The 13,692-nt window shown below is 36.3% G+C and overlaps 1 protein-coding gene across 1 annotated transcript; it reads right to left on the reverse strand.

The window, feature by feature from the left end:
* Nucleotides 1–34: 34 nt before the first annotated feature.
* LOC121872142 lies at nucleotides 35–13,101 on the reverse strand. The gene is made up of 8 exons (XM_042374820.1): nucleotides 13,051–13,101; nucleotides 10,399–11,437; nucleotides 9,877–10,009; nucleotides 9,225–9,371; nucleotides 8,661–8,817; nucleotides 7,550–7,715; nucleotides 7,092–7,256; nucleotides 35–6,338 (listed from the first exon to the last, which is right to left on the reverse strand). Exons 2-8 carry the CDS (start codon nucleotides 11,423–11,425, stop codon nucleotides 3,064–3,066), a joined length of 5,070 nt encoding a protein of 1,689 aa, XP_042230754.1. The 5' UTR covers nucleotides 11,426–11,437; nucleotides 13,051–13,101; the 3' UTR covers nucleotides 35–3,063.
* Between the last annotated feature and the right edge of the window lie 591 nt (nucleotides 13,102–13,692).

The following is a 13,692-nucleotide window of genomic DNA, read 5'->3' on the forward strand; positions in this document are numbered from 1 at the left end:
TCTCTTAAATGTCGAAGGTAAAAAGAAAATACAATTAATTGTTGTACATGTATTAACCAGGGGTGTACCTAGTGGGTGGCAGCCGCCCTGGGCGCCAAATTCAGCCATTGCCCTGGGCGCCATCAAGGCTGGTTACGGCCCCGGTATTAACCTACATATAAAAATATTGTACCATATTTTGTATGTTTTCCACTTATGTTTCAGATCACAGAGAGTTATCTGGAGTGGTGGTCAGTTTCAGCTGGCACTCTACCATATACAACACTACCAAAATCAAGACATACAGTAGTCACATGTAATTGCTGTACAATATTTACATTACTGTACTGTATTTAAAAGCATACAGCACAAATATTAATAACATCCTATATCTTAAATGTACTTTGATAATAATACATGAACAAGAAAAGGTGTAAAAACTATTCAGTAATAATTTTTTCAAGAACAGTACATATAGCATAATATTTTGTGCCCTCACTCAATCCTACATATTCTGAATCACCTGAAGATTAGCCCCAGCTTATTTAGCCTCAAGATTAACCACCCTACTGCTAGCCTAACCTAAGGCTAGTTTAACACTAACTTTTCTAACACCAAGCTAACCTTACCAAACTTAATCTAATTTAATTAACTATCACTTTGCCTAACCCCATCGAATAGCATGAGTGTTTAATCATCATATGAAATAAGTTAGGGAAGCTAATATTCACGTGATCTCTGGTACAGTAAACACATACACTGTATGGGGAGAAAGCATAATATGGCAATTTTCACTTGTTTTACCTGACACGATTTTCCTTTTGCAACATAATACACAACACAACCTATGGGATTTTCAGCTCTTAACTAAAAAAAAAAAATACAAAAATACAAAAATAAAAACTCATTTCTCAACATATATATAAGACAATATTTTGTCTATTGAAAATAAAAGAAAGAAAAGAGAAATACTTCATTTATGAAGAAGGGGGGGGGGGATAAAGTGGTTGAGTGGTGCTAGGATGCTGTGTGCTGAAGGCTTAGTTTAGAGTGTGCTGCTGGGTAATTAGACTTATGGGGACTCACTTTCACTTCAATTCGAGACACTGGATGATTAATCATAAGCAACATAGACATTCCCTCATTTGCTCACAAAATACCCTAGTTTTAAATTAAAGAGCAGCAAAGGGGTTAATCAGAATGATGACTGTATTCTATGGTATAGTGGAAAGCACATCAGTAGTGTGTCAAGATGCGAGTCCATTGTAAAAAAAACTTTAATTATGCTAACATGATACCTGTACTATACAAGACATAATATTTAATTCAACAATTAACATAATAACACCTTGCTAAACAGAAAATTAAGTTTACATGTTTCAATTTGTATTTAGAATTCTTCACATAATTCTCATACTGTACTTTACAATGTACTGAATAACAAGAAAAACATGAGACTAAAAGGTGCTGTAATAATGCCTCAACGTAGAAGAAGTCAATTATATACAGAATAACATAGAACTGATGGCTTTCTAGTTGAGTCCCACCAAATGGCTATAACACTGGCTGGTGTAAATGGGGGCATAACACCTCAGGCTGAATTATACACCAATTAAAACTCAACCTAAATGAAATACAACTTTACCTCATCCACCTTCATTACATAATATTCTGGTACAGTGCTTGCAAATACAGGGTAAGCAAGAATTAACAGACACATTCATATTTCAGATATAAACAGCAGTGATGTACTGTAGTCGAGACCACTAAATCCAAGACAGACCAGCCATCTGAGATCAACTGAAGATTAGCCCCACCAGGTAATGGTAGGGGGGGGGGTAATCTTCATGTGATCTGCATTTATTTACAGTCTCTGTATATGCTGTGTGTTTGGGAGAATTTTTTTTAGCAAAAAATTAAGTTTGTGGTTCACACGAGTACTGTACAGTCCCATCAGCTGCAAAAGAATTGAATTGAAAACACTCAGGCCTACAGGTGTTGCTGTTGATTAAACTGTACCGTAACTTCCCTCTCGTGTAATTTCTCTTATAATTCTCACCTTAAAAAAAAAAAAAAAAAAAATGTGTGACTTTTGAGACACATGTACAGGGGGTCCCCCAGGTTACAAACGGGTTCCGTTCCAGAGGACGTTCTTAAGTCAGATTTGTATGTAAAAATGGAACACATGCTATGTGCATACTGTACAGCACTTACAAAACAATGTTTAAAGTCCCACTATATCATAGCCTAAGTACTTATACTGTACAGTATACATCTAAAACAACTTATTTTAAGAGAAAAGAAGAAATAGAATGACAAAATACAGTAAATGAAAGTAAAAAATAAGTCAACAGGTAAATAAAATACTGTCAATCTCAAGTTTAACACCGTTCGTATCGGCAGGCATTCGTAAGTCAGGGGCCCCCTGTACAGCATTTCTATCATATGACACCTTTATTTTAATAAAACTTAATGAAGCTATAAAATATGACCAGTAGTAAACATTCCAAAGGGTTACAAATTGAGTGGAATTTGCCAGTTACTTTTCAAAATACTGTATATCGACTATCACAGAATATTACCCCCCCCCCACACCCAAAAATGTACTAGAAATTTCATTACCCATTGAGAAAATTATGAATTAGTCCTCCAAATTTAGGAATGCCAACTGGAGAGGATTATTGCACAATATATAATTATCATTGCTTCGTATAAGTACAAACTTGGCACAGTTACTGAAAATATAATTGGGTGGTAAAGAAGTGTGTGTGTGTTCTGTCCCAACTTACACTAGTTTTATTTACACCTGCTGGCTGGTGTAACACTGAAAAATTCATTTAATTACACACATGATGGACATAACTCACCCTATTGCTAAAAAAAATAGTCTACATAATTTTTTACTAAATCTAATCATCACTAGTCTCTCTCAACTCTAAATGTTAAACTAAGTATACAATGGCTCTCACTTGTTGAAATCTTAGAACAATAATAAATGGGTGACACTTTATTTCGAGCATTTTAAAATAAGAACAAAGAGGATTTTTTTTTTTAAGTTTTAGACACACTGCACCAAAATTTATCTTAAGTTTTCTTTTTTCTAACCAACGAATGTTTCAATAAGAAAGGTACGCGGGGTTTTTCTTTTTTGATGGGTGTGCCTGTTGCTAGTCCTACTGATTCTTTCAAACAGGATAAAGCTTTGTACTTAGGTGAGAAAAGGAATGAACAAACTTGTTTCTTGGAGGGTTTTAACATGGAATAATTAATTCCAGTTTCTTTCTTGTCTCTCACCTTACCTGAACCAGAGAATTTAACATCTGTCTCTATGTTACCATACTTGCTACTGCCAGGTACTGCTGCTGACGACGCAGCAACACACTGCTGGTCGGGTAATACATTTGCTGTTGACAAATCTTCAACTCTGACTTTCTCAAATTTCATATCATCATCACAACTGTCTCTCCTGAATCCACCTTCTGATGAGTGGAGTTCTGCTTGATGTACCTCTGCCTGTATTACCTCCAAAATTTCAGGTTCATTAGGTATTTGCGATGTGTTGGTCACTGGTAGAACTTTGTCAAATGGCACCAATACAGACTCACCATTTACTTTGACTTTCACATACTTCATTCCCTTACTAATTGGAAGGTGTTTTAACTCACCATCAGAGATAAAACCTGGATTGGAAGTGGTAGTGGGAGATGCCTGTTGGACACTTGTAAAACTTGCTGGTGTCGTGGGTGTATTTATTGCAGCTCCAGGGAGTTCGTAAGATATAGGCTCTAAACTGGACTGGAAAGTTGGCTTGTCCTCTATGAGCCTAGTTGGCTGCTTATCAATGGGATATACAGGAACCTTTTGGTGTGTAACCATACGGACAGAGTCACTAGGAAAGAGGCTTGTCATACGAACATTATTAAGATGCCTACTGTAACGTTCCTGGGACTGACGTACCCATGTTGGAGAGATGTGTGTCCTACCTTGGGATGATATTGTATTAGAGTTAAGTCCGCCTTCAGCTGAATCATGTTGAACAGTACACACAGACGAAACAGGAGATAAAGAAGCCAAGGGGGCATTGCTGGCCACATCCACTTGATCAGGGGATGAATAAACAATACCTTGAGAGTGAGAAAAAGGAACCTCAACTTGTACCTGTGAAGGCTGGAGAGACAATGGCAGAGTCGTTCCTTCTGTCATTAAAGGTGTACATGGCACATGTGGTGTCATTCCACTCACTCTACCATTGTAAGGATAACTTGCATGAACAGATGTTTGTAGTGGATAAACAGGATGACTTTGTGCAGGTGACGGAGTTACTGATGCCACCGAGTCAGAAAAATTAGTACTTTGATTTGCTTTTATGAACAAATTACCTTGTGAGACAAATTCAGAGACTTGACTCACCTCATCTGAACTTTGGACTGATAATGGTACATCAAGGTTATCTGAAGAGTTACTCATCTCATTCATACTATCACTCAGCTCTTCCTCATCTTGAGTTTCAATCTTCTCAGGAAACTCTACCAGATTCCCTTTTCTATCTCTTTTTCTTATACCTATCATTGTGACAGATGTGCTATCACTGAGCCCTTCATCAGCCTGGTTTTCCAAGATAAAACTCTGGTTCAAGCTTGTTATGGAATAGTTAGTGTCAAGCACTCTTTTCTTATGTTGAATATTTCCCTTAGAAGGCGTAACTGTAAGATCATCCTTGAATTCATTTTCATATAGTGGGGACATCCACCCCAAGTCTGAAGATACGAAATCTGGAGACTCAGCTCTGTCATTAACTGTCGAATTTTCTGGAGTCTCTGAATCATCTGCCGAGTGCGGAATCTGATAATTATCCACCAAAGGAGTTTCCTGAGCATGAGAAGGTGGTGGTGGTTGTTGTTGCTGTGTATCTGTATAATTCATTTCTGTAGCAGTTGGGGCAGGAAAGTAGCGTGTTATACCACCTACCTTTAAAGGAACCACGAGCATCTTGCCTCCATTTTTCCTTATGCCACTACCTCTTCCACTCGTTTCTGATGGAACAGTAGTCTCTTGTTTGTGACCTACTTTCTCTCCTTTTTGAAAATGAAGAGATTCAGGCTCTGATTCTATACCTTGGGAATCAGACTCTTGAGAGACATTTATTAGGCTCTTCTTGTCGTCAATGACAGAGAGAGACATTTGGATGACTGAATTGTTATGGTTTCTGAGAATTTCATCTTCAGGAGGCAGTAATGTCAATAATTTCTTTCTCAAAATTTCCATCTTCCTACTGTTGTTTTTAATAGCTAGCCAATGCTTTCTCGTTATTCCAAACTTCAACCTTTCAATGAACTGAGTTCCCGGTATGGTACAGTGCACGTCCACTGTTATTAAGTGATTGTCCATGGTAACAGGCTCTTCAGTATGCTGGGAATTTGCATCATTAGGTACACTATCAGGTACACTATCATTCATTGTTTGTACTTTGCACACATTGTTTCTTCTGGAACTTTCATCATCACTATTTTGAAGTTTCACTGGTGGTATGAGTGTAGTCTCAATAGGTGGCAAATCTATGATGGGTGACTTTATCTGTACTACATCAACAACATTATCAACAACTAACTTGCATTTTTGTTTATGTCTTTTTAACACATCACTAACATTTTTCTTGGATTTCCTTTTCTTTTTCATAGATAAGAATGGCGGTTTTTTCTTTGAGGGGGAGTTTCCGATGGATTCTTTTAATGCCTTAAAGAGAGCAGTTTTTCTTGGGGGTTCTTTCTGTCGCTTGGTGGGTGGAGTCACTTTGGGTACCATATTAAGATCTTCCATATCATCATTCTGACTGACATCTGAAACAGTACTCGTACATACACTTGGGGATACCTTTGCTTCCCCTTGTTCTTCAGGGTCATCAACACAATGTTCCTCGTCTACATCGCTGATACCGAAAGAAATTTCATCATCTAGGTTCTCTGTAGCGTCGTTTTCTTCATCAGATGAATTCTCAGCCCCTTTCCTGGACTTTAATGGGATGCTAAGTATACTAGCTGTGGGTGGGCACATGAAGGTTCTCACGCCCTTGTCGGCATAAAATTCAGGCACCCTAAAATCTTTCTGTTTTTGGTGAACACCTTTACTAGCGCTACCCTTCAACTTCTCAGATTGAATTTCTGTATCATTTGCCTCACTGTTTAACAAACCACTTATTATAGCAATTTCCTCTTCATTTTTCTTGAGAAGTTTGTTTCTTTTTCTTGACAGAACATGTCCTCCTGGATAAATAAACTTGCTCACCATTGTCCTTTTCTTTATGTAATCTTTACTTGTATCTGCAGTCACTGCTTTATTTCGAATATTAGCTCTTCTTGTACCTGAGGATAAAGAGGGAACCTTAAATACTTTACTAAAAGGCTGATGTCTATATACTGTACTGTACTGCACATTTAAAATATCTACCACTGAAGATTCCACTGTCAAAAGCTAAAAGCAATATTGTCTCGATCTACATTATTCAATGTAACTTTCAGGAAAAGTTCACGCATTACAATCTGCACTCATGCTAAATATTGTCAGGGTAACAGAAGCTTTAATAATCACAATTTATTGTTGAGAAGTTTAATTATTGGTGGTGGGTTTAATAATCTGTGTGGAGCCTTACAGGAAAAGAACTGAAAAGAAATTCAACAGTATCTACTGTACCAGAATACAGTACAGTATGAGGATGTTACAACATTATGAAACTGATAAACAAGACACTGAAGAACTGTATGGTGCTGTGTCACTATATTACATCTGTAAGTGTGGTGTCATATATAAGACTGGCACATATAAGTGAACAACTAAGATTACTAGCTTTTGAACAAAATATTATAATAATCAAAGTGTATGACCAAGCCAAACTTTAAAAAGGCAAAACTTTTTGTGCTTTACAATAATTTTCAGGGCGAAGCAGAACCTTCAGTAATGAACTAACGTACACTAACATTTCTGCAAACTTACTGTACCTTTATAAACAATAATCACAGACTTGTTCTGAAAACAAGTACAGTAAATGATATCAGAAGCTGAAATTTAAGTGCTGATGTTGCTGAAATATGGATAAAGCTTAAAGCCAATTATCTTACCTATGACGGACAGATCAATTGTGCTTGCTCTGGTCTTATCAGGGGGCTCCTTAAGCCCCAGCTCAATGAGGGTTTCTTCTTTAAGTTTTTTCAGAGTATTGTCAATTTCTGATGAGAACACTGGCTCCACAAAACGTACAGCCTTCTCTGGCTCATTCCCATCACCTATGAATAGAAATGAATATCAGAATTTACTGCAAAACCTATAAAGATTTAGTTCAGTGAAAAGGGGAGCTAAAGAGTATTTATATGACCTTGAAGTGTGGCCTTAATCTTTGAGGTACTTTCTTACAAAATAGTACAATTATTCACCACCACCACCACCTATTACATCATTCAAAGCTCCATCAAAATTAGACCTCATTTTTATTACAGGGATTAGCTCACTCGGAATAAGTCACTGACCCATATTACATACTATGAAGAAAAACAATAAAATAGTATCCTCAAGTACCTACCCATAGTAATCGATTTGACCTTATGGTACTGTGTCAAGAGGCGCTCGTCACTGATCAGGCTGTCGGGAATAAGAGCGGCATCTACGTGGGACGCGTGAGCAAGACGATGCGATTCGTACATTAAGTCAATTGTTTCACGCTCCGATGAGTGTAGGTCCAGGCACATCTACAAGACATTTGGAGAGTGAAGAGGTAAATATCAGCTTGGTGGTGTGTCTGAGTGATACATGAAGGTGAAGGGGAGGACTAAACTAGACTACAGTACATATATGTGGAAGAATAAATGGATATAGGAAGATCACTCTGATAAATCTCAGCTTATTGAGGTTTGCAAAGAAGCATCTGAGTGGGGAGGAAATCGTCACTCTCTTCGATTGATTTGTAACAGCTTTAGCCAATTTATACCAATGGTTTAAACAAAATCTATGTCCTTTTCATTGGTTTTAATAATTTTTTATTATTTACAAATGGTTTTAATGATTTACAGTAGATTTTTATCACCATTGATACTAAAAGGAGTCACTATTAAATTTTAAATTGAAGCCATGACCAAGTATATACAACCTACTTCAGAGTATTAATGGTTAACCTCATAACACCACATCTTGAAGTCATGTACCTAGACAAAAAAATTAATTCCCAAGTATTTTAATGCTGCTACCAGTCCTACTCTTACCTCCTGCCGTGTCCACCTCCTACTGCTGTTTTCTACCACTGACATTGTTCTTGGTAATTTAGTGTTACGGTATATATTAACTTTAAGTGTTATCTGTCACCTTTCTTTTAGCATTGTAACAGTTTTTGTTTTATATTAATCTTGTAAAGTATCATCATTACTAAGAAGTGTCAACTACTGGTACAATATCCCCCATTTAGCGTTAAATCACAAAACGATAATTCATTTTACCGATATAAATTTTTTAACAACTTTTCTTGTTTAATGTTAAGTCAAAAATTCAGTTTAGCGATGTTCGACTCGGTAAGACGAGTGGAGAAGCCGGGGATGAGGTAGCCTATAAGATAACATGTTGCCTCTATCATGGCTAGTACAGTAATCTGATTAGTGTCTGTAATACCACGGCACAGGTACCGAAAGAAGACCTCAACCAACCTCAGTGGAAGAAGCCACGTGATGGAAGGCGCCCTCAACCTCCATCTTGTAGAATATATACGCTGGGTCTGGGTTTTCTACATCTCTTGAGTATTTCTTCACCAGGTCTATAAGGTTCTTGTAATCCTCCTTTGTGAGACGAATCTTAAAGAAGTGCCTGAAAACACCAAAATAAATTAAAACATGGAAGTAAAATAAATACCAAGGATAGTGTGGAAGACAGAGGTGAAGAAAACAAGATGAAGTGGACTGACTGACTAACTACCGTACAACTCATATCCTGTGGGACCGAATCTGCAGTAACACCATCTAGAAATGTCTCAAAAGATATTCTGTATCCAAATTGATGCAAATGAATAAGATTACAGGTATATAATTTTAACAACTGTAATACTGTTAAGAATTTTGAACTGAAGGACACAGAAAATCTCCAATAGTTAATTCCTTTATCAGTGGAGATTCTAACCAATGGGAAATCTTCATAGGAAATGCTAACTGGTTACAATGGAGTTACTGGTATATAAGAATGAGACACTAAGTAAAAATAACCCAAAAGTAATGTACCTAAATGGATGTTTATAGAAGAGGCCATATATGGTGTAAAGAGCACCAATCCTCCACTTGATTTTGTGAGGTGGTGCCATGAAGCGGGTCGTCAACAGTGCCGCCTCCTCCGAAAACTCTAACAGTTCCTTGAAGTTCTGGCGCCCTCTGTCACCGAGGAGGAGTGTCATAATAGTCATTACTCCCACCACAATATACACCAGGCGAGACCTAAATTACAAGAGCTTCCATGTTTGATGCTACGATTTACATCACCTGTACAAAAAGAACATCTTTGCCTTTTTATTAAACTGTACCACAATCTAGCCCATATTTTCCCTTAACTGAGTCATTTTATTTGTACTTGAGTTTTAATTATATTTTGATATCTAATGATCCTTCTACAGTCACAGTAATTCCCTTTCTGTTCACTTTACAAAAAAGAAGAAACACAAACTGTTACCAATCATTTACAGCAATACAGTGGGGTAGTTGTTACCGGTAATAGTGAACAGTGATGACCCAAGATGTTGTAACTGATTAACATAAATATAAAGAATACTACTGTATCAACCCTTAGTACTCACAGTCTATACTCACTAAATGATAAATAAACTTAGCATCTAGAGTAAGTTTACATTGTTTATGTAAACTTGGAAAACAACACAGCTACCTGTATATAAGGGAAAATTTAAATTTCTGCCAGGAAGAGGAAAAGTCCTTAAACCTCCATCCTTCTTCATCACAAAACAGCTGCAGTAGCGATGTCAAGTCTTGTAGATAACCAGAAGCAATATACCAACTCCCTGCAAACAATAAAACACAGTAATTTTATATTACAGTAGTTAAGGATTACCTACTCTCTACCCCTACCCATATGTGCAAAAATGTAACACACAAGGAACATGAATTTGTGAAGTCAGTCTGTTGAGTTGGGATAGCATGGTTAATCACAAGGTAAAATAAGCTGGGGCCAAACATTCTGGTGACTCAACATATGTACAGGAATCTACTGTACTGGTAAAACATAAACTACAGGTGCAGTAGTGTATCTGCACTGCCAAAGAGCAATAAAAAGATACACAATTCTCTATAAAAATGATTAATGAAGTCTGAACTGATGATGGGGTTTCCTTGTTTAGTCTCCTTGATGGACACACACACAAAGCAACTTGAGAAAATAGGACAAGCGAACCTGTGACGGAGAAGGGTGGACCGTGACTGCCTTGTTTCATAACACCTGTGAGATTGTCTTCAGTAAGACTGCCTTCATTTGTTTCTCCTTGTTCATCTTCGTCGTCTTCCTCGTCCAATCTTGCAGACTGATTTGCCCTGGATCTAATTTTTGAAGAGTTAGTTTGTATTTTGCCTCGTCTCCTCCTCTTCCTCCTTTGTTTAACATTTCCCGAAGGAGAGTTATCGTCTCCCTTAATATCAGGCATGCTTAAACACTGCACTTCCTCCGATTCTGTGTTATTCTTCCTTTTCCTCCCCCTTCTCTTCTTTGTCTTTTTATCGGCACCTTCTTCCTTATCTTGTAACTCATTATCAGGTGGTTTCATTTTCTTTCTTCCTCTCTTCTTAGGAGACTTTTCACTGTTATCTGTTTTTCCTTTTCTCTTGTTTGTATCACTTGCTTTTGGTTTTGTTATCCCTTTCTTCTTGGGAAGTTTCTCAGTGTTGCCTGCCTTTGCCTTTCTTCCTCTTTTCTTCTTAGTCTCCCATTCTGAATCCTCAAAATCATCATCATCATTGTACTCACTAGCGTATTTTGGGGGGTGGTATTCATCAGTCGGTGAATCATAATCAATGTCAATATCATCTTCTTCCCCGTAAAAGAAATCAAAATGCTTTACCGCCTTCTTCTTTCTCAGTCCGCGAGTCTTCTTGTTCATTTTGCTGTCTCCCTCGCTCCCATTTTCGGTTGTCAGTGTACTTTTTGGGTTCTGTTTTATTGGTGATTTCTTTGGGATCAGTTGTTTTTTTCTCCCTTTGTTTGTCTTGATAAAATCAGCTGCTTCTTCTTCTAATTTATCTGTGTTGGTCTCTTCATTGCATCTCAGGACAGACGGTGTTTGTTTTGACGGTACGGTTGAGCCAAAACTACTGTGTCCATCTGGGCCACTCTTGTCTTCCGTCCATTCCTCATTTTCTTTCTCTTCACCGACTGGGAGCGTTTTACTTGAACAGCTTTCTTCACTCATTGTGTCTTCATTTATCATGATTTATGAAACCTGGAAAAGAAAATAAGAGAATATAATATAAGAGGTCTACTTTATGATTACAAAGGAGAAAAATCTTAGTATTGAATGATGGGTATTTTTCCATAAGGTCTCTTCATTTTATGAATGATAAATTATATAGAAAGTAGCTGTATCTAAATAAATCTATTAAACAAACCAATGTTTGATTGTGAAAAGAAAATGTTGCAGACATAGGCAACTCCTCTGGAGATGAAAAATAAAAACAAATTGAAATTGAAATTATGTAAAATGCATCCCTCGTGCACTTCTGTTATTCTCTTGAGGTATGAAAGTTTTTATCTTCTATAGAAAAATTTCCTCAAGTTGGTGCTAAGGCTGGACCAGTCACATCTAGTATTACCCTTCAGAGGAGCGACTTAAAAGATACTGAACTGCTACATTACAGAGGAATCGTGATAATTCTTGAAATACAAAATCACGTTATTAAAATTGTGAGCATTGTACAGCGGTCTTCACTATATGTTATAGTGATATCAGTCACTCCACATATAAGACCAATTGATGACACGTTCACACACACAGCTCCGCTTCTCCCTTGTGTTGTGAAGTTTACACCAGGATGAACCCTTCCTACACCTTAATTAGTGTACACCATGAGTTGTTCCTGCAGTGATAGTGATGTTTGTTATACTTTTGTGTCTTATCATTATTATTAATTATATTTATCTCTAAATATTTCATTTATTTTTAAGTACAGGGAGTTATTATCAATCAAATAAACTGTATTATACCTTTCCTCATACATGTTCATAAAATATTACCAAAAACCACAAAATAAGAAACAAATGATGAAAATTTATAAAGATTTTCGTGCGTTTCTCTCAAGACTTTGGTTTCACATACAGTACTAGCCCTTTTTCCTGACAACACCTCATATAAACAGTAATAAAAGCATCTAATACAATGTAAAAAAAAAACAATAATAAGTTTATGTATCAATGTCACATGAATTTGAATTAGTGGGAAGATGGCTCTGATCTGTGAAGGTTGCACGTTGGAAAAGTAACATGGTATTCAATGAGTATTTGAGAATGAAGCCGTAGCTGTTGACATCTTTAAATCTCAATTGTTATCCTTGGTTCAGTAAAATGTCCAAGATGTTATTCCGTTTGTCTGTATCATTCAAATGCAAAATATAAAATGTCTGTGGAAGGACATAAAAAGTTAAGTATGGTATGCACTTCATCTAGACTATAACCACCAGATGGTTCCCTAAAATTACTTCTCCTCACGAGTCAGTTGTTTAAAGTATTACCATTTACTATGTCCCCACCATGAAGGTTGAGGCTTTGACAGATTGAAAATATTTTGATGTGAGAATGTTTGCTTCAATATATAACATGAAAAAGGCCCCCTAAACTCTACAAGTACCAAAATAAAACACTAGACATAGAAAAGATAATAATACTCTGTAAAATATATGTTATCGAGTTAGGGTGGACAAACTTCCCTTACCACGTAATCACTATCTGCCAGCTACACCAATAACAACATCATTAAACAGTAATCTTTTCTGACACATTAAACTCCTAAAGAAATGTAATATATCTAATGTGTGAGGTAATGAGGAATACAATACTCACAAGGATAAACCACAGTAGTCAAGCCACACTGCCATGTACACTGTGTTGACTTACTTCCCCATGAGGCTGGTCACGCTGAGGCTCATCTTAACCTTAACTAAACCTAACCTATACAGTATATAAATATTTAGATATATATTTATATTTTTATACATATATAACTTTTTAATTCTAGTAAATCAAAGTTAAAATATTATATAGAACATTTATTATTAAGGATGTTACTAGCTGTGTGAGGAACTAGTGTCTCCCACCACTTGTTTTCATAATAGAGGATCATTCACCTATGACCATAATTTTCATTCCTTTTTTTCTAATTTAATGAATTTTATGATATATTTTAAATGAAGAGCTCTAAAAAAATTCTTTATATATTATGATACTTTTGATACGCTGGGTTTAGTTTATAGTATCTGTTATTTTTATTATTATTTATTTAAATACTCGTTATAAACTTATAATAAAAGATTTTAAAAGCCTTGTGTGTATTAACTGCAACGATATTTCTTATTGATTTGTCGAGCTTATTAACTTTATTTCAGTTGTACGTAATTATGTGCCTCACAGGAAGTAAAGGGAAGAGAAATTAGAGATAAATATATTAAAGTTAGATAATTTAGTGACTACCAAACAGGTTGGTGA

The sequence above is a fragment of the Homarus americanus genome, unplaced genomic scaffold, assembly GCF_018991925.1.
Source record: "Homarus americanus isolate GMGI-L3 unplaced genomic scaffold, GMGI_Hamer_2.0 scaffold28968, whole genome shotgun sequence".
Lineage (NCBI taxonomy): Eukaryota > Metazoa > Arthropoda > Malacostraca > Decapoda > Nephropidae > Homarus > Homarus americanus.

Bases quoted from the DNA above. Each gene is read 5' to 3' on its own strand.
- LOC121872142 (XM_042374820.1), bottom strand. From the start codon at position 11,425: ATGATAAATGAAGACACAATGAGTGAAGAAAGCTGTTCAAGTAAAACG. The intron at 7,716-8,660 runs GTTGGTTGAGGT...AATGTCTTGTAG, and splicing joins ACGTGGCTTCTTCCACTGAG to ATGTGCCTGGACCTACACTC. The intron at 6,339-7,091 runs GTAAGATAATTG...CTTTATCCTCAG, and splicing joins AATTGATCTGTCCGTCATAG to GTACAAGAAGAGCTAATATT.